The 21303-nt window shown below is 36.6% G+C and overlaps 2 protein-coding genes and 1 long non-coding RNA gene across 3 annotated transcripts in view; 2 read left to right on the top strand and 1 right to left on the bottom strand.

The window, feature by feature from the left end:
• Positions 1–5933: 5933 nt before the first annotated feature.
• Positions 5934–21303, bottom strand: part of LOC309502460 — a 29738-nt gene continuing 14368 nt past the window's right edge. The window contains exon 3 of the long non-coding RNA XR_014207303.1: positions 5934–6214. This is a non-coding gene — a long non-coding RNA (uncharacterized lncRNA). The remainder of the gene's footprint in view (positions 6215–21303) is intronic.
• glra2 (glycine receptor, alpha 2) overlaps positions 12345–21303 on the top strand; it is a 31674-nt gene continuing 22715 nt past the window's right edge. The window contains exons 1-3 of the mRNA XM_082174755.1: positions 12345–13763; positions 14134–14978; positions 19322–19455. Of these exons, the coding sequence (XP_082030881.1) occupies positions 14911–14978; positions 19322–19455 (202 nt within the window). The 5' untranslated portion in view covers positions 12345–13763; positions 14134–14910. The remainder of the gene's footprint in view (positions 13764–14133; positions 14979–19321; positions 19456–21303) is intronic.
• LOC309502390 (uncharacterized protein) overlaps positions 14995–21303 on the top strand; it is an 83184-nt gene continuing 76875 nt past the window's right edge. The window contains exon 1 of the mRNA XM_082174797.1: positions 14995–15550. The gene's annotated coding sequence lies outside the window, so the exon portion shown is untranslated. The remainder of the gene's footprint in view (positions 15551–21303) is intronic.

Genomic DNA, 21303 nt, shown 5'->3' with positions numbered 1-21303 from the left:
GAGGTCATGAATGCATGAACTAACTTTTCTGCATCAGAAACTGATAGCATATTACGTAGCTTAGCAATGTTTCTAAGGTGGAAAAAGGCTGTTTTTGTAACATATGAAATATGATTTTCAAAAGACAGGTTGCAATCAAGTATAACACCCAGGTCTTTTACTGTAGAGGATAAAGTAACAGGACATCCTATGATGTTAAAGTTGTATTGTGCGAGGTTTTGTGGGCGGTTTTTTGAACCGATAAGTATTACCTCTGTCTTGTCTGGATTTAATAAAAGAAAATTACGCGTCGTAGATGTGTGTTCAGATTATAATGACTGATGCTGTCTACACTGATACAGATGTGTGTTCAGATTATAATGACTGACACTGTCTACACTGATACAGATGTGTGTTCAGATTATAATGACTGATGCTGTCTACACTGATACAGATGTGTGATCAGATTATAATGACTGATGCTGTTTACACTGATACAGATGTGTGTTCAGATTATAATGACTGATGCTGTCTACACTGATACAGATGTGTGATCAGATTATAATGACTGATGCTGTTTACACTGATACAGATGTGTGATCAAATTATAATGAATAACTCTGTCTACACTGATACAGATGTGTGTTCAGATTATAATGACTGACACTGTCTACACTGATACAGATGTGTGTTCAGATTATAATGACTGACACTGTCTACACTGATACAGATGTGTGTTCAGATTATAATGACTGATGCTGTCTACACTGATACAGATGTGTGTTCAGATTATAATGACTGATGCTGTCTACACAGATACAGATGTGTGATCAGATTATAATGACTGATGCTGTCTACACTGATACAGATGTGTGTTCAGATTATAATGACTGATGCTGTCTACACTGATACAGATGTGTGTTCAGATTATAATGACTGACTCTGTCTACACTGATACAGATGTGTGTTCAGATTATAATGACTGACACTGTCTACACTGATACAGATGTGTGTTCAGATTATAATGACTGATGCTGTCTACACTGATACAGATGTGTGTTCAGATTATAATGACTGATGCTGTCTACACAGATACATATGCGTGTTCAGATAATAATGACTGACTCTGTCTACTCTGATACAGATGTGTGTTCAGATTATAATGACTGCCGCTGATACACAGATACAGATGTGTGTTCAGATTATAATGACTGACTCTGTCTACACTGATACAGATGTGTGATCAGATTATAATGACTGACACTGTCTACACTGATACAGATGTGTGATCAGATTATAATGACTGACTCTGTCTACACTGATACAGATGTGTGATCAGATTATAATGACTGATGCTGTCTACACTGATGCAGATGTGTGATCAGATTATAATGACTGATGCTGTCTACACTGATACAGATGTGTGTTCAGATTATAATGACTGACTCTGTCTACACTGATACAGATGTGTGATCAGATTATAATGACTGACTCTGTCTACACTGATACAGATGTGTGTTCAGATTATAATGACTGACGCTGTCTACACTGATACAGATGTGTGTTCAGATTATAATGACTGATGCTGTCTACACTGATACAGATGTGTGTTCAGATTATAATGACTGACTCTGTCTACACTGATACCGATGTGTGTTCAGATTATAATGACTGATGCTGTCTACACTGATACAGATGTGTGATCAGATTATAATGACTGACTCTGTCTACACTGATACAGATGTGTGTTCAGATTATAATGACTGACTCTGTCTACACTGATACAGATGTGTGTTCAGATTATAATGACTGATGCTGTCTACACTGATACAGATGTGTGTTCAGATTATAATGACTGACTCTGTCTACACTGATACAGATGTGTGTTCAGATTATAATGACTGATGCTGTCTACACTGATACAGATGTGTGATCAGATTATAATGACTGACGCTGATACACTGATACAGATGTGTGTTCAGATTATAATGACTGATGCGGTCTACACTGATGCAGATGTGTGTTCAGATTATAATGACTGATGCTGTCTACACTGATGCAGATGTGTGTTCAGATTATAATGACTGATGCTGTCTACACTGATACAGATATGTGCTCAGTTTCTGAAATAAAGAGAGAAAGTACGTTCGTTCAGTTTAAACATCTGGTTTGAGTCTCTGTAGAGACTTCAGAAGATCCCGGCGCCAGAAACAAGCGTATGGTTTATTTTAATGGCGTCCCGGATCACATCACAGGATTATATGTTTGTTTGGAGCGTTTGACTGAGACACAGTCTAATGAAGAGTTCACATAGAAAACTTCTGTTGACGGATGATGCAGCGACTATGTTGAATCTGAAGTCATTTCTTAATGCTTTGTCTGGAAATGACGGTTTTATATTGATAATGGTTTCAAAACACCTACTCGTGTGTATATATATATATATATATATATATATACACCTCAAGGGACATATCCTCATCCCACACAAACAAATAAAATAGCACTTTGTCATTATTTACTCTCCCATATGTCATTCAAAATCTATATGACATTCTTTGTTCTGTGGACACAAAATAAGATATTTTAAGAACTAACGGAACCTTCATGTAAACCCTTACCTAAAGGATTATTAGGAATACCTGTTCAATTTCTCATGCAATTATCTAATCAACCAATCACATGGCAGTTGCTTCAATGCATTTAGGGGTGTGGTCCTGGTCAAGACAATCTCCTGAACTCCAAACTGAATGTCAGAATGGGAAAGAAAGGTGATTTAAGCAATTTTGAGCGTGGCATGGTTGTTGGTGCCAGACGGGCCGGTCTGAGTATTTTACAATCTGCTCAGTTACTGGGATTTTCACGCACAACCATTTCTAGGGTTACAAAGAATGATGTGAATAGGGAAAAACATCCAGTATGCGGCAGTCCTGTGGGCGAAAATGCCTTGTTGATGCTAGAGGTCAGAGGAGAATGGGCCGACTGATTCAAGCTGATAGAAGAGCAACTTTGACTGAAATAACCACTCGTTACAACCGAGGTATGCAGCAAAGCATTTGTGAAGCCACAACACGCACAACCTTGAGGCGGATGGGCTACAACAGCAGAAGACCCCACCGGGTACCACTCATCTCCACTACAAATAGGAAAAAGAGGCTACAATTTGCACGAGCTCACCAAAATTGGACAGTTGAAGACTGGAAAAATGTTGCCTGGTCTGATGAGTCTCGATTTCTTTTGAGACATTCAGATGGTAGAGTCAGAATTTGGCGTAAACAGAATGAGAACATGGATCCATCATGCCTTGTTACCACTGTGCAGCCTGGTGGTGGTGGTGTAATGGTGTGGGGGATGTTTTCTTGGCACACTTTAGGCCCCTTAGTGCCAATTGGGCATCGTTTAAATGCCACGGCCTACCTGAGCATTGTTTCTGACCATGTCCATCCCTTTATGACCACCATGTACCCATCCTCTGATGGCTACTTCCAGCAGGATAATGCACCATGTCACAAAGCTCGAATCATTTCAAATTGGTTTCTTGAACATGACAATGAGTTCACTGTACTAAAATGGCCCCCACAGTCACCAGATCTCAACCCAATAGAGCATCTTTGGGATGTGGTGGAACGGGAGCTTCGTGCCCTGGATGTGCATCCCACAAATCTCCATCAACTGCAAGATGCTATCCTATCAATATGGGCCAACATTTCTAAAGAATGCTTTCAGCACCTTGTTGAATCAATGCCACGTAGAATTAAGGCAGTTCTGAAGGCGAAAGGGGGTCAAACACAGTATTAGTATGGTGTTCCTAATAATCCTTTAGGTGAGTGTATAGTGTTGCTGTAATATAACGACTCATACTGTGATTTTCATCATTCCACCCACAGCTATTAGATAGATGCACCTGATAAAGTGGCCACTACATGTAATTGCAGAATTGTTTTCCGCTGATGTTCTCTATCACAGAATTACATTTTTCTTTTTTCCGTGTGTGTTCCGTGTCATTTTCCTCATTACACTCACAGCGGGGATCCTTCCAGTCATTACCGGGATTCACTCTCAGCAATGTGGAGCAATCAAGATAATAGATCATTTATCCATAGCAAAAAAAACAACATAGCAAGCCCTGATATTACTTTATCATGCTTCTAATTACAGGCTTCAGTCTCTTAATTGCAATAATAATTTCATTCTGTAATATTGAGACTGTTGCATAAGCGGAAAATGAAGCAAAGGAAAGTCCATGATGACAGTAAAAGCATTTGATTTATGATCAAAACAACAAACTTACACCGCAAAACAATCCTGTTCTTAATGAATGTTAGTCTTATTAGTCAATTAAAAATCTAAAAGTGCTTGAAATAAGAGAAGCAACGCTACATTACAAACTAAACCTGTTATTATTTCTGTCAAACACACACTCTTTATGCAGCTCTTTTCAGCACAACTGTTCACTGAAAAAAAGAAAATTGTTCGCTAATAAAATTATTCTTCACGACACACATTTGAATGTGCAAATATCATCTCAGAGCTTCGGTGGACGGGTTTGTGTTTTTGAAAGTTTATACTGATGCTTTTCGCTTAATAATTGAACACATGGTTTGATTCCGAACGGTTGCACATTCAGAAATATATGCTTCTTAAAGCTCCGGCTGCTATAAGTGAAGACACATCCTTTATTTATAGAGAGATAAAACAGCACTCTATGCCATCAAAACTCCAGCGCACAAGATGACGGTGTTTCATCTCTTCCAGCATCTGAGAGAATGAAGCAGGAGTTCAGGACAGTGTTTATCTACACTGAAGCCCGTGGCCCTTCTTCATCAAGACGTTCAGCGCAGTCTCAATGATGGCATGACATTTCTGGCCTTAAAGTTTCCTAAAGACTCTCTAGTTTCACTCACTTCAGAGATAGGTCCTCCTTTTAGTAAACCGTGGCCACTTTGAACTAATTTGTTCCCTAGTTTTAGTAAATCATGGCCATGAATTAAGAATTTGTTCCGACGACTAAATTTGTTGCCTCGTTTTAGTAAATCGTGGCCATGAATTAAGAATGCCTTGAATTAAGAATGCCCAGATTTGAAAACGTATATTTTTCTCTCCGTTTTGACCTTCCATCACACTGAGACGGCGTTTTTATTAATGAAAACTAAGATTTAAAAAAAAAAACAAAGGTGGATAAATTTGAAAACGCTGTTTTCGCGTTGTTGTGTGGACTGTCAAAACTGAGGCATTTAAAAATGATGATGTAAGTTTTGTCATGTTATGCATATTGAACCCATAGATATTCATGTTTATAGCGGTATTGTGCCTGTTATGTGCTGTTCACATTCACACTGTTGCTAAAATATATGTTACTTTGCTCAAAGATGACAGGATTCACTCACATTTGCTGTCCTTCGTTGAAACATATCAGCAGTTTTAGCGTTTTAGACCAAGCATAAATGTTTCTTGAGCATCAAATCCTCATATTAGAATGATTTCTGAGGGATCATGTGACACTGAAGACTGGAGTAATGATGCTGAAAATTCAGCTTTGATCACAGGAATAAATTACACTTTACTATATATTCACATAGAAAACAGCTGATTTACATTGGAATAATATTTCAAAATTTTTACTGTTTTTTTTTTTTAGCAAATAAATGCAGCCTTGGTGAAGTAGGCGAGACTTCTGTCAAAAACATTAACAAATCTTGCCGACCCCAAATTTTTTAACGATAGTGTATATTAAAATGTTTTAGTAGGTAAATATTGCGGTTTATGACTATGAATTAAAATGTTTTAGTAGGTTAGTAGGCATTGGTGCATATAAATGAAAATGATTCTTCTTGTGTTCAGAATATACTAACAAACTGTGTGAAAACAAGTAATTGGCAAGTAACATTAAAATTAAATGTGACATTTTGTAGTAAAAAGACTGAAAGAGCATTTTCTTGTAAAATGTCCTCAGGTAATCTTTGAGTTATTTACAATTTTTGAAAAAATTGTTTACATTGTACACCAGTAATTTTTACTTCTTACACAAAACATTTTGAATCTGCTTGATTGCAATGACACACACACTATGTACAGTAAATAATGTGATTTGTGGTTAAGGTAACATCTATGTAAAGTGTATGATTGACATGTTCATTTCTTTGTTCTTTTAGGAGTTTTGAAGGCCGCATTTGACCAGTTCCAGATATTTACCCATTTTACTGCAGTATTTCCACTAAAACTGGACGTTCAGCTCCTGGAAGAAGAGAAGAAGTGACAGTCAGAGAAGCTCTGGTGTTCAACAGTATGAGACAGTGTGGATGTTCAACTATATCACATTCAAAACTAAATCAAAACAATCATTGCAATGTGTTTGCCAGGTCGTTTTATTTCATGTGACAAATCTTCATTTTGACCGGGGCACGGCAGTAAAAACGGTAAAGCTATTGTAATGATGGCCAATCCAAAGACAGCACCTGTGTGAATCTGACAGCGCCTCGACTCCTGTAAGCGAACTGATGGAGACGCCGCTGACAGATCGAGGAAGATGAACACTCGAGGGCTGAAGGACTGCAGAATATCTCAGAAACAGTTTACTGTTAATCCATGCAGAGAAAGTACCTGTCAGGTTTTGGGTGGGTGAAGGGAGCGAGGACTCAAGTGCAGGACAATGGGTGTTTAATGATAATAAAATAAACCACAGAAACTACCCGAGGGGGAAAACAAGACTGGCTTGAGCACACAGCGGGGAAACACACGGTGTACAGATGATGAACCAGCGCAGGACTGCACACACAGGGAGAGCAAACAAGGCAGGTAACAGGTAATGAGTGAGGACAGGTGAGGCAAATTAATCAATAATCAGGTAACGAGATGGGCGGGGTTAGACAATCCATAGGAGAGCACAGGGAAACATACAAGCCAGTGTTCACACCAAACATGACAAACACAAGCACATGGCCAGTCAAACAAGTCACAAGCCACGTGTTCACACCAAACATGACAACATGAAAGCACACGGCCAGTGTAAAACACGAGACAAGACAAAACAGGAGTGTCAGGACTCTCTCTCTGCACACAGAGACGGCTTTATTCACTGTATGGATGGATGGATGGATGGATGGATGGATGGAGAGAACAATGGATGGATGGATTGATGGATAGACTGATGAATGGATGATGGATAGATAGATAGATAGATAGATAGATAGATAGATAGATAGATAGATAGATAGATAGATAGATAGATAGATAGATAGATAGATAGATAGATAGATAGATAGATAGATAGATAGATAGATCAATTCCTAACAATAACTGTTCTATTCTTAGCCCATCAAATGTCTCAGTCAAATTAATATGATGATTCTGTCATTCTCAAACTAGGACAGTCCGACAGGGAAACACTGTTCTGGAAGCTGAGCGGCTGCTCGTCTCTCTTCACCACAGATGCAGGAACAGAGTAATGGAGTGATGGAATGATGGAGGGATAGAGTGAGAGAGTGATGGAGTGATAGAGTGATAGAATGATGGAGTGATAGAGTGATGGAGTGATAGAGTGATGGAGTGATGGAGGGATAGAGTGAGAGAGTGATGGAGTGATAGAGTGATGGAGTGATAGAGTGATGGAGTGAGAGAGTGATGGAGTGAAGGAATGATAGAGTGATGGAGTGATAGAGTGATGGAGTGATAGAGTGATGAAGTGATGAAGTGATGAAGGGATAGAGTGAGAGAGTGATGGAGGGATAGAGTGATGAGTGATGGAGTGATGGAGTGATAGAGTGATAGAGTGATGGAGTGATGCAGGGATAAAGTGATGGAGTGATGGAGGGATAGAGAGAGAGAGTGATGGAGTGATAGAGTGATGGAGTGATGGAGGGATGATGGAGTGATGGAGTGATGGAGGGATAGAGAGAGAGCGATGGAGTGATAGAGTGATGGAGTGATGGAGGGATAGAGTGAGAGACTGATGGAGGGATAGAGTGATGCAGTGATGGAATGATGGAGTGATAGAGTGATGGAGGGATAGAGTGATGGAGTGATAGAGTGATGGAGTGATGGAATGATGGAGGGATGGAGGGATAGAGTGATGGAGTAATGGAGTGATGGAGGGATAGAGTGAGAGAGTGATAGAGTGATGGAGTAATGGAGTGATGGAGGGATAGAGTGAGAGAGTGATGGAGTGATGGAGGGGTAGAGTGAGAGAGTGATGGAGTGATGGAGTAATAGAGCTATCAGCTAATTATCAGCTAAAAAAAAAATCGTTCTGAAACAGATTCCAACGATATCGTTCCTCTGTGTCGTATAGAGGGAATGCATTGACGTCAGTTTCCCGCGGGAACACTCTCTCATCCGGCCTGAGTGTCAGAAGAGCTGCTGAGTGACTGGAGTTAACAGGGAAAACTGAGGAAACGCCAGTAAAACAAACGATTATCAATTTAAACTAAAGGTTGGACTCGATATAGTGTTTCTTACAACTTACCAAAGATCCAGTGATTATCCAGTGGATATTGACATGCAGCCGGGAATCATGTTATACAATATAGGTCTAAATCCATATGATCACTTATATCAATGTTATATATATCATTATATCGTCCAGCCCGAAAACTTGTATAGTTTTTGTCAGTGTTTATTTAAAAACATCCAATTATGCAGAATCTATGATGGTAAATATTCAATTGATGAGTTGTCAATACAATATATAACAATTCAATATATAGGGAATGATTTTACCCCTAAAATCAGCATATCGACACAAAATAACTGCAAATCCAGCTTTCTGTGCCTGGATCCTGTGAATCACAGCGATACATTCGTTTCTCTGTTCTGTAGCTTTCGCCAGTCTGTAAAAATATACCTAATTTCTTGTCAAATCTAGTTGTACAATCGATCTCAAAGCTCTTTCCCGTTTTAGAAGTGTTTTGCGTTCACGATAACGCCATCTTGGGGACCTGCAAACGTAAACTTTTGAACACAGGTTTCAAAGTGCAAGTTTTTGAAAGCGATACCGTTATTGTCTCGGTGTAAACGCCAAAAACGTGAATTTGTGGAAACGTTGATGTCATACGCATGTGTATTACGTGTTCATTCTATAGGCACGTCTGTTTTCTTTACAAAGTGACATCGCCATCTACTGGCCTGGCATCAGAACACAGCGTTTCTAATCGTTATTTCTTCCGTCTGTTAACAGTTGTTTCTGAAGTATGATAAAAAGAGAAATCCAGAATACCCTTTAATATGTCAACAAAACCAAACGTGAATTTTGAACCTGGCTTTATTATAACATTTCAGAAAACGTATAATACAAAACAATTGTCTCAATGTATACTGTGATTAATCAACTAGGGAAAGTATTGTAATATCTGTCATTATCATGAACGTTCCCACTGAAAAGTCATTAGCATATGCACAAGTGCCAGATCTATATGCATATTTCACATATCAACATGCATCTATGTGTCAGTCAGCTGAGCGAATGATAAAACCTTTTTTTTCACACCTATATTGTAAAATAATCCGTTCTGACTGCTGGACCTCCAGGCCTGTTTCACACATCATGCGTTTTCACACAACATGGTTTCTGCGGCATCAGAGCTTAATCGTCCTGAAAAACCATTTCAAAGAGGACAATCACATTTACACCCTAATAATGAATAATATACACAAACTATAGATAAATCATTAAAATCATCTGGATTCAGTCAGATTTACTGAGCAGAAACACAGTGTCTGTAAAAAAAAAAAAATCTGTTAAATTTACGGTAAAAAAACGGCAGCTGTGGTTGCCAGAAAATTACTGTAAAAAATGCGGTAGCAACATTTTAGGTTTTACAGACTTAACAATAAATAAATAATAATAATTCTATTAGGTTTTATGTTACATTTAAAGTTGCTAAATTAATATTCATTGCATTTTTATAATGTCATGTGTGTTACCATGATGGTGTTTAGTGTTATTAATATTAACTCTCTTGTGGAAAAGCTGCTTGTGATGAGCTTTGATTGATCATGTGACTCTCATCTCCGCTGTGATTGGTGGTTATCAATGTTTTACAAATGCTATAAAACAGATATTAGTACTTCAATAGATCGGTAAAGTAACATTATATCACATATTGAAATATGTTTTTTTACTGTACATTTTTTGTTAAATCTGTAAAACCTAAAATGTTGCTACCGTATTTTTTTATTTTTTTTTTTACTTATTTTTTTACTGTGTACATTTGTTCTTGTTCCAGAAGCTGTTTCACTTTATTTACGGAAGAAAAGATGCAACTTCACTTTCACGCCAATATTAAAGCAGAAAAGTGATTTATTTCTGTACATAACTTCATAACTGCAGCTGACTGAGGGATCATGTGTCGTAAGAGCTGTGGACGGACACACACACACACACACACACACACACACACACACACACACACACACACACACACACACACACACACACACACACACTTCAGTGATGTTTCACTCAGTACAGCTTCAGACTCTGAGATTATGACAGCATCCAGTTCACATTTAATGACCATATTGCATAAGAATATATAAAAAGGCCGGTCTGTGTCCACGGCTTTATTATATCAGGCGTCTGTATATAATTACCCCCCTCTCCAGACCAAAGGTCATCGCTCACAGGATTTAATGACCCGCCGCTCTTTTCATATTTCATAAGCTGGAACTACAGCAACAGTGTTTGCTTTGAGGAGTTCGTCAAACCACAACAGTAATGTGTAAATCTGCTGTCATTCAGAGACTTCTCTGTTTATCAAGAGTATCAGCTGGACTAATGTTTCTGTAAAGGTAATAACGTGTTCTAGAACGTTCAGAGAACATTCAGAAGTAACGTTCAGGTAATGTTTGTAGAATGAGACAATGGAAGGTTTCCTTAAAACATTTAGTTAATTAACGTTTAAAGAATATTCTTTCTTTCTTTCTTTCTTTCTTTCTTTCTTTCTTTCTTTCTTTCTTTCTTTCTTTCTTTCTTTCTTCCTTCTTTCTGTTTTTTCTTCCTCTCTTTCTTTCTTTCTTTCTTCCTTCCTTCTTTCTTCCTTTCTTTCCTTCTTTCTTTTTTCCTTCTTTTTACCTTCCTTCGTTTCTTTCTTTCTTCCTTCCTTCTGTTTTTTCCTCTTTCTTTCTTTCCTTCTTTCTTTCTTTCTTTCTTTTTTCTTTCTTCCTTCCTTCCTCTTTCTTTCTTTCTTCCTCTTTCTTTCTTTCTTCTTTCCATTTTTTGTTCCTTCCTTCCTCTTTCTTTTTTCCTTCCTTCGTTTCTTTCTTCCTTCCTTCTGTTTTTTCTTCCTTTCTTTCTTTCTTTCCTTCTTTCTTTCTTTTTCCTTCTTTTAACCTTCCTTCATTTCTTTCTTTCTCCCTTCCTTCTGTTTTTTCCTCTTTCTTTCCTTCTTTCTTTCTTTTTTCTTTCTTCCTTTCTTCCTTCCTTCCTTCCTCTTTCTTTCTTTCTTCTTTCCATTTTTTTTCCTTCCTTCCTTCCTTCCTCTTTCTTTCTTTCTTTTTTCCTTCCTTCGTTTCTTTCTTCCTTCCTTCTGTTTTTTCTTCCTTTCTTTCCTTCTTTTTACCTTCTTTTTTCCTTCCTTCGTTTCTTTCTTTCTTCCTTCCTTCTGTTTTTTCCTCTTTCTTTCTTTCTTATTCATGGAGAGAGACAGTTTTATTTATCAAAAATTTTTTATAAAATTGTTAAAGATTGTGGAATAGAATGGAATATTACATTCCGATTTAAACGTTTAAAGAATATTCTTTCTTTAAATAAAATGTTTAAGATTATTTTCTTTTAAGACTAAAATTGGATCAGATGAGTAGAAGCATTCTAGTAAAATATGTTTAACGGACAGCGGTTTCTGACAAGATGAACAGAGAATATTAATAAATAACGTGTAATGGGAAATGATCTGAACACGTTTCTGTGAGCTGGGAGTTCATTCACAAATGACCTGGAAAACTCCTCCTTTCACGTTCCAGATAAAATAACAGCATATGGATTTGAAATGATGAATTGTAATTCTGTCATGGACAAAAGCTTTGACACACAGAGCGTATGATCTGTTGACTGACACACACACGAACGACAGAGTTTTGTGGGTCAGACGGTGTTTGGTTTAAAGCTGTTGAAGTAAATGAGTTTGGACGGCATCAGAGCGTCAGTGACAGCGACTGTCAGAGCAAACTGATATTATTCAGTGCCTGAAGCGACACTAAAATCATATCCAACGAGCTTCGCTGGAAAACTGGAGGCTATAGAATACAAACCACCTGATACTAAACGGTCCTGGTCTCAGATGTCAGTGTCTTATACTTTATCACATGGTTAATTTGGATCAAATTGACACAATCTGGTGTCAGAAAGTCATAATGAAATAATGATTTCAGAGAGAGCAGCTGTTTAATAACACAAAAGAGTTATTTTGATTCATGTTCAAGTTATGAAAAATTTTTCTTCTAATTGACATGAGTCAGAAAGCCACGTAATTGCATGCTTTTGTGTTAGATTACACATATAATGCTGCCGAATAATGATTTCAGAGAGCAGCTGTTTAATAACACATTAATAACACATTAATAACACATTCTGATTCATGTTCTGTCAAGGTTCTCTCAAAGTTATGGACAAATGTTCTTCTAGTTTAGTCGGGTCAACACAATTTATTTGTTTTACGTCAAATTCATTTACTCTATATGTTTAACTTTATTACAATTGTTCTCAGAATGTTAAAACATTATTTATATATCGTTCATGGAACTTTTTTAATTGTTGCCACTAGTTTCGGAATGTTCAGAGAACGTTTAAAAGTAACATTATCATGTTTGCAAAATGGTCGAATGGAATGTTTTCTCAACATTCACACACTAAAAAATAATAATAATAATTAATTTCCCTTCATTTGACTGAATTTTACACACAATTCAACATAAATTAGTTGGGTCAACACAATTTGTTTGATTCAGGTTACATTCATTTTCTCTAGTATGTTTAACTTTATTACAATCATCAAACTAGATTTTCTTATGTTGGTCCAACTTAATTTTATTAAAAATTTTATTCAATTTACATCAAAATGTTCTCAGTGTGGCGGCGTTTGTGTGAAACTTCATAAACTCAGAGAGACAAAAAATTATTTAATATCTGACGTTATTTAATAAAGCAATAAGCCACGAGAAGCTGCATATTCTGTGATTTTACCGGCTGTTCGGTAAATTTTTTTATTTATTTTGTTATAAAAACGGCAATACGATATAAAACAAGACATAATAAGTTATATTTGATAATGATAATAGTCAATTCTTCCACCAAGTAATATAACATGTTGTTTAAAGGTTAATGAACAGAAACACAGTGTCAATTAAAACAAACAAACAAACAAATAAAAATCTCCAGATTTGATAACTTCCCCCATATAGACTGTCAGATATAACAGGTGTCTGCTCGACGAAACACGAGAATCCGCTTTCCTCGGCCGGTAATGTGATTCTGTCGGTCACACAGGCGTGACCCCGTCTGTCACTCAGCAACAAGCTCAACCTTTTAGCATCTGCAATCATGTGCTAAGTGAATCTGTTTCCAAGGCAACCTGGGTTCCCGCTAAATTCCCAAGAGGTGTGTGCTGGTGAGCCTATTGTTTATTTCCTTTTTAATTTGTTAGATATAAAAAAAAAAAGAAGAAGAAAACAATAATGAAATATGAAGGTTGAGCAAAATATTCTTTATTTTTTAAGATGACTAGCCTACTTTACCTGCAAATAGAGAATATATGATGTTTATTCATTTTTATGTAGAAAAACATATGTTTAAAGTCCGCGTGAACCGGAAGTTGCAAACGACTTTTCTCCAGTGCTGTGACGTATTTCCCAGTGAAAAGGAATATTGAACAGAGGGCAGGGTTTTACTCTAGCGCTCCTCCTCTCCATCTCTCGCTCATTACAGACTAACGATTTGAGGGGAGTGGTTAAGCGTTTCCCAACCTAAGTCCTCAAACCTACGTCATCAGGGAAGGTCCTCCAATGCAGAGGGGAGGGGCATTTTCAGATTTTGATTAAAGATTACGAAGCCAACAATTTTTTTTGGTGTGTTTTAACTTGCACGGATTAATTGTTCACCACAAGACTAGTAATATGCGCTAACAAAGTAAATACGGTCCATTTTGATTTCAGTTGGACTTTAAGTGAATCAAATCAGTGTGTGAATTACTGAATAACTCAAAAACTTGAACATTTCTGTTTTTTTATGGAAAATTGCAGTGTTTATTCTGAATGATTTATAGGTGTACATCATTATTGTGTTAATAATCTTGAATCAGAATAACAGTGACATCTCTTCTCTTCTCTGATGACGAGGGCGGGGCAACCTCTCGCTCTCATGAGATCCACCAATAGCAATCCACAACCATCCAATCATCCAATCAATTCCCCACAGACACAATCAAGCCCCGCCTACATTTGTTCTTGTTCGCTAAGCGTTTCACGATATACGACACTATAGGGTATTAAAGACGAGCGCAAATCTCTTGTATATGAAGATCCTGGTTCAAGCTTTAACGAAACCCTCCTAAATTCGTACCCTAATAATATTCCAATGTCCCTCCCTGATCAAAATCCACTCACGATCTGCCACTTTGAAACAGTTGCGCATGCGCAGAGAGAGGCGCGGAGCTGCCCGAGTGCTGAACCCCGCGCGCGCCTGTGATTTAAAGAGATGCTCCTGCACTGACACACTCGACACACACACACACACACCGTTTCATCACAAGCAGGATTTCTCTTGTCATCTCTAATGGTGTTTCCTTCAAGCGCGGAATGATTTTAGGAGCTTTGCGGGTTTTTTCGTGGACGCGGTGCGTCTCGGTGTCGGATAAACCATGAGAATCTGGGCTGAAGTGGTTCTGGGTTCACCTGAGGAAAACTGTGCTTTAGTTCTGGAGAAAACACGACGGGTGTTCGGGAATGACTCGCCCTTCTGTGAAACTCCTCTCAACTTTACTCGCGTGTTTGATAGGAATGCACAACTTCAGGTATGTACTTCAGTTATTACTTCCAGACGCGACTGTCAAAGCAACATTAGTCATATATTAGCTTATATATTAGTCAACATTAGCCGTATATTAGTATACATAGCGTTTATAAGGCTCGTCCTCCTGTGCGCGGATGCTGACGTGCGTTGCCATGGCAATTAAAGAATGCTCGAATGAAAATGAGAACGGAAAGAAAACATCAAAGAAGAATCGGAAGTTACAGTTACAACCAGAGATGAGGATTCCATTCTGTTTCTGTAATGTTGAAGGAGATCGGGGCTAGTTGTCACAGGTCTAATCATAATCTTGTTGGTTCCAAACATATACAGTCAAACCGAATATGTATTCAGACTCCTTCAACATTTCTCACATTATCACAGTTTATTCGCTATAGTTTAGAAAACGGTGATAAAATATGAGCAGAACTCAGTTGATATTTGACTGGTTTTGTCCGTCCTTCTGTTAGACTGTCTCACACATGAATTATGTTGAATATCTGTCAGCTGTTAAATTTAACTACACTATTAGATAATACCAGTTTAGCTCAACCAATCACCAAGCAATGCTTCATTGTGTTCAGTCTGTGTGTAAAAAGAGCATTAGCAATTAAAGACAAAACACTTCAGCAAAACATGATCAGCTCAAAGTGTCCCAATCCGTTTTAGTCCCAAATGTATTTATATATTCGAATAATGTTTGGTTTGACTGTGTATATATAAAAACTGATGCCATAGAAGAACCATTTTTGGTTCCATAAAGATCCTTTAATTGAATAGTACTGCTTTTAATAATCTAACCGTTTTCCCACTAAAGAGCCTTTTGTGCATTAGAAAGGTTCCACAGATTTGAAAGGTTCCACTGATTTGAAAGGTTCCACAGATTTGAAAGGTTCCACAGATTTGAAAGGTTCCACAGATTTGAAAGGTTCTTAATGTCAAACAAAGAACATTCATGTTAAAAAGCATAAGGTGGAAAATTAGAATGTCAAAGAAAATATCAAAAAGCCCAGTCAAACCAGCGCTCACTTTCTCTAGCAGGGCTTTAGTTTGTTGGTTTCAAAGCAAATTTTTATAATTTTAGTGAATTCTGTAGCATATTTTTGTAATATATGTTGGTTAATAAGTAAACAAATAAAACTACATTTACAAACATTTAGTCACTATTTAATGAAAGGGAGGTATTTCTCTTAAAATGTCAAGTTTTGTCACTTTTTTAAAATTAACTATGATTTTTGTGTGTGTGTGTGTGTGTGTGTGTGTGTGTGTGTGTGTGTGTGTGTGTGAATAGTGTGACAACATGCCCCACTGTGAGAGTCAGTGTGTGTTAAATGCCTGTTTCTTATTTCCTGGACAACAACGGTGGACATTTTTATGTATGTGTGTCTAAACAGAAACTGACATTCAAAAATAAACCTTCCCTGAAAAATATTCAGTGAAAGTGTGACAACTAGCCCCGCGGTGACAACTAGCCCCGCTGTATAGCCTCATTTAATTCTGTTATGCAGCTTTTGTGCCTTGATATTGACATTGAAAAAAAATCAATATTTTCTTGAATTCTACTTTATTCTATTCTAGTGATGCCCCCCCCCCCCCCCCCCCCCAATTATATCCAGAACATTGAGTTTACTGATGTTGATGTTTACTGATGTTTAGTGATGTTTAGTGAATGTTTAGTCATGTTTACTGATGTTTAGTGATGTTTAGTGAATGTTTAGTGATGTTTACTGATGTTTACTGATGTTTACTGATGTTTACTGAATGTTTACTGATGTTTAGTGAATATTTACTGATGTTTAGTGAATGTTTACTGATGTTTACTGATGTTTACTGATGTTTACTGATGTTTAGTGAATGTTTACTGATGTTTACTGATGTTTAGTCATGTTTACTGATGTTTAGTGAATGTTTACTGATGTTTAGTGAATGTTTACTGATGTTTACTGATGTTTACTGATGTTTAGTGAATGTTTACTGATGTTTACTGATGTTTAGTCATGTTTACTGATGTTTACTGATGTTTACTGATGTTTAGTGAATGTTTAGTCATGTTTACTGATGTTTAGTTATGTTTACTGATGTTTAGTGAATGTTTACTGATGTTTACTGATGTTTACTGATGTTTAATGATGTTTAGTGAATGTTTACTGATGTTTAGTGAATGTTTACTGATGTTTAGTGAATGTTTAGTCATATTTACTGATGTTTACTGATGTTTAGTGAATGTTTACTGATGTTTAGTGAATGTTTAGTGATTTTTAGTCATGTTCACTGATGTTTACTGATGTTTAGTGACTATTTAGTGAATGTTTAGTCATGTTTACTGAATGTTTACTGATGTTTAGTGAATGTTTAGTCATGTTTAGTGAATGTTTAGTCATGTTTAGTGAATGTTTACTGATGTTTACAGATGTTTACTGATGTTTAGTAAATGTTTACTGATGTTTACTGATGTTTAGTGAATGTTTACTGATGTTTAGTGAATGTTTAGTCATGTTTAGTGAATGTTTACTGATGTTTACAGATGTTTACTGATGTTTAGTAAATGTTTACTGATGTTTACTGATGTTTAGTAAATGTTTACTGATGTTTACTGATGTTTAGTGAATGTTTACTGATGTTTAGTGAATGTTTACTGATGTTTACTGATGTTTAGTGAATGTTTAGTGATTTTTAGTCATGTTCACTGATGTTTACTGATGTTTACTGATGTTTAGTGAATGTTTAGTGATTTTTAGTCATGTTTACTGAATGTTTACTGATGTTTAGTGAATGTTTAGTCATGTTTAGTGAATGTTTACTGATGTTTACAGATGTTTACTGATGTTTAGTAAATGTTTACTGATGTTTAGTTAATGTTTAGTCATGTTTAGTGAATGTTTACAGATGTTTACTGATGTTTAGTCATGTTCACTGATGTTTAGTCATGTTCACTGATGTTTACTGATGTTTACTGATGTTTAGTCATGTTCACTGATGTTTACTGATGTTTACTGATGTTTACTGATGTTTAGTGATGTTTAGTAAATGTTTACTGATGTTTACTGATGTTTAGTGAATGTTTAGTCATGTTTAGTGAATGTTTAGTCATGTTTAGTGAATGTTTACTGATGTTTACAGATGTTTACTGATGTTTAGTAAATGTTTACTGATGTTTACTGATGTTTAGTGAATGTTTACTGATGTTTAGTGAATGTTTAGTCATGTTTAGTGAATGTTTAGTCATGTTTAGTGAATGTTTACTGATGTTTACAGATGTTTACTGATGTTTAGTAAATGTTTACTGATGTTTACTGTGTTTAGTAAATGTTTACTGATGTTTAGTGAATGTTTACTGATGTTTAGTGAATGTTTACTGATGTTTACTGATGTTTAGTGAATGTTTAGTGATTTTTAGTCATGTTCACTGATGTTTACTGATGTTTAGTGACTATTTAGTGAATGTTTAGTCATGTTTACTGAATGTTTACTGATGTTTAGTGAATGTTTAGTCATGTTTAGTGAATGTTTACTGATGTTTACAGATGTTTACTGATGTTTAGTAAATGTTTACTGATGTTTAGTTAATGTTTAGTCATGTTTAGTGAATGTTTACAGATGTTTACTGATGTTTAGTCATGTTCACTGATGTTTAGTCATGTTCACTGATGTTTACTGATGTTTACTGATGTTTAGTCATGTTCACTGATGTTTACTGATGTTTAGTCATGTTCACTGATGTTTACTGATGTTCACTGATGTTTACTGATGTTTAGTGAATGTTTACTGATGTTTAGTGAATGTTTACTGATGTTTACTGATGTTTAGTGAATGTTTAGTGATTTTTAGTCATGTTTACTGAATGTTTACTGATGTTTAGTGAATGTTTACTGATGTTTAGTGAATGTTTACTGATGTTTACTGATGTTTAGTCATGTTCACTGATGTTTACTGATGTTTAGTGACTATTTAGTGAATGTTTAGTCATGTTTACTGAATGTTTACTGATGTTTAGTAAATGTTTAGTCATGTTTAGTGAATGTTTACTGATGTTTACAGATGTTTACTGATGTTTAGTAAATGTTTACTGATGTTTAGTTAATGTTTAGTCATGTTTAGTGAATGTTTACAGATGTTTACTGATGTTTAGTCATGTTCACTGATGTTTAGTCATGTTCACTGATGTTTACTGATGTTTACTGATGTTTAGTCATGTTCACTGATGTTTACTGATGTTCACTGATGTTTACTGATGTTTAGTGAATGTTTAGTCATGTTTAGTGAATGTTTACTGGTGTTTATAGATGTTTACTGATGTTTACAGATGTTTACTGATGTTTACTGATGTTTACTGACTCCGTGTCTCAGGATAACGGCAGGTCAAGAGAACGAGAGACTGTTCGCTCGGGAATCTTCATCTGCGATGTCGCCCTCAGATTTCCTGGACAAACTAATGGGCCGAACTTCGGGATATGATGCGCGGATTCGACCCAACTTCAAAGGCAGGTTCAGTTCTGGATTACAATCTCCTGAATGTGAATCAGTCAAACATTCTGATGCTGCTTTCAGACATCAAGAGTTTCAGACTGATTTACAGGTATTTCTACACATACCTTTTAACCTAGTCAATAATATTCTTAATATATATATATATATATATATACACTCACCTAAAGGATTATTAGGAACATCTGTTCAATTTATCATTAATGCAATTATCTAATCAACCAATCACATGGCAGTTGCTTCAATGCATTTAGGGGTGTGGTCCTGGTCAAGACAATCTCCTGAACTCCAAACTGAATGTCAGAATGGGAAAGAAATGTAATTTAAGCAATTTTGAGCGTGGCATGGTTGTTGGTGCCAGACGGGCCGGTTTGAGTATTTCACAATCTGCTCAGTTACTGGGATTTTCACGCACAACCATTTCTAGGGTTTACAAAGAATGGTGTGAAAAGGGAAAAACATCCAGTATGCGGCAGTCCTGTGGGCGAAAATGCCTTGTTGATGCTAGAGGTCAGAGGAGAATGGGCCGACTGATTCAAGCTGATAGAAGAGCAACTTTGACTGAAATAACCACTCGTTACAACCGAGGTATGCAGCAAAGCATTTGTGAAGCCACAACACGCACAACCTTGAGGCGGATGGGCTACAACAGCAGAAGACCCCACCGGGTACCACTCATCTCCACTACAAATAGGAAAAAGAGGCAACAATTTGCACGAGCTCACCAAAATTGGACATTTGAAGACTGGAAAAATGTTGCCTGGTCTGATGAGTCTCGATTTCTGTTGAGACATTCAGATGGTAGAGTCAGAATTTGGCGTAAACAGAATGAGAACATGGATCCATCATGCCTTGTTACCACTGTGCAGGCTGGTGGTGGTGGTGTAATGGTGTGGGGGATGTTTTCTTGGCACACTTTAGGCCCCTTAGTGCCAATTGGGCATCGTTTAAATGCCACGGCCTACCTGAGCATTGTTTCTGACCATGTCCATCCCTTTATGACCACCATGTACCCATCCTCTGATGGCTACTTCCAGCAGGATAATGCACCATGTCACAAAGCTCGAATCATTTCAAATTGGTTTCTTGAACATGACAATGAGTTCACTGTACTAAAATGGCCCCCACAGTCACCAGATCTCAACCCAATAGAGCATCTTTGGGATGTGGTGGAACGGGAGCTTCGTGCCCTGGATGTGCATCCCACAAATCTCCATCAACTGCAAGATGCTATCCTATCAATATGGGCCAACATTTCTAAAGAATGCTTTCAGCACCTTGTTGAATCAATGCCACGTAGAATGAAGGCAGTTCTGAAGGCGAAAGGGGGTCAAACACAGTATTAGTATGGTGTTCCTAATAATCCTTTAGGTGAGTGTAGATATTCATATTCACACAAACTACCGTTCAAAAGTTTGGGGGCGGGATGATTTTAAAATATTTTTGAAAGAGTCTCTTCTACTCACCAAGACTGCATTTATTTGTTTAAAAATACATAAAACCTGAAAAAATTGTGAAATATTATTATAATGTAAATCATCTGTTTTCTATGTGAATATATAGTAAAGTGTAATTTATTCCTGTGATCAAAGCTGAATTTTCAGCATCATTACTCCAGTCTTCAGTGTCACATGATCCTTCACAAATCATTCTAATATGAGGATTTGATGCTCAAGAAACATTTATGATTATTATCAATGTTGAAAACAGTTCATATTTTTCACATTTTAAAAAGGATTTTAATTTTCATTCAATGAAAATTTCATTTCAATTTTCAAAAGAACAGCATTTATTTGAAACAGAATCTTTTGTAACATTATAAATGTATTTACTGTCACTTTTCA

This window comes from Leuciscus leuciscus, assembly GCF_965113295.1.
Source record: "Leuciscus leuciscus genome assembly, chromosome: 7".
Classification (NCBI taxonomy): Eukaryota; Metazoa; Chordata; class Actinopteri; order Cypriniformes; family Leuciscidae; genus Leuciscus; species Leuciscus leuciscus.
Note: the sequence above shows the minus strand (reverse complement) of the source record. Positions and strands in the feature narration are given on the sequence as shown.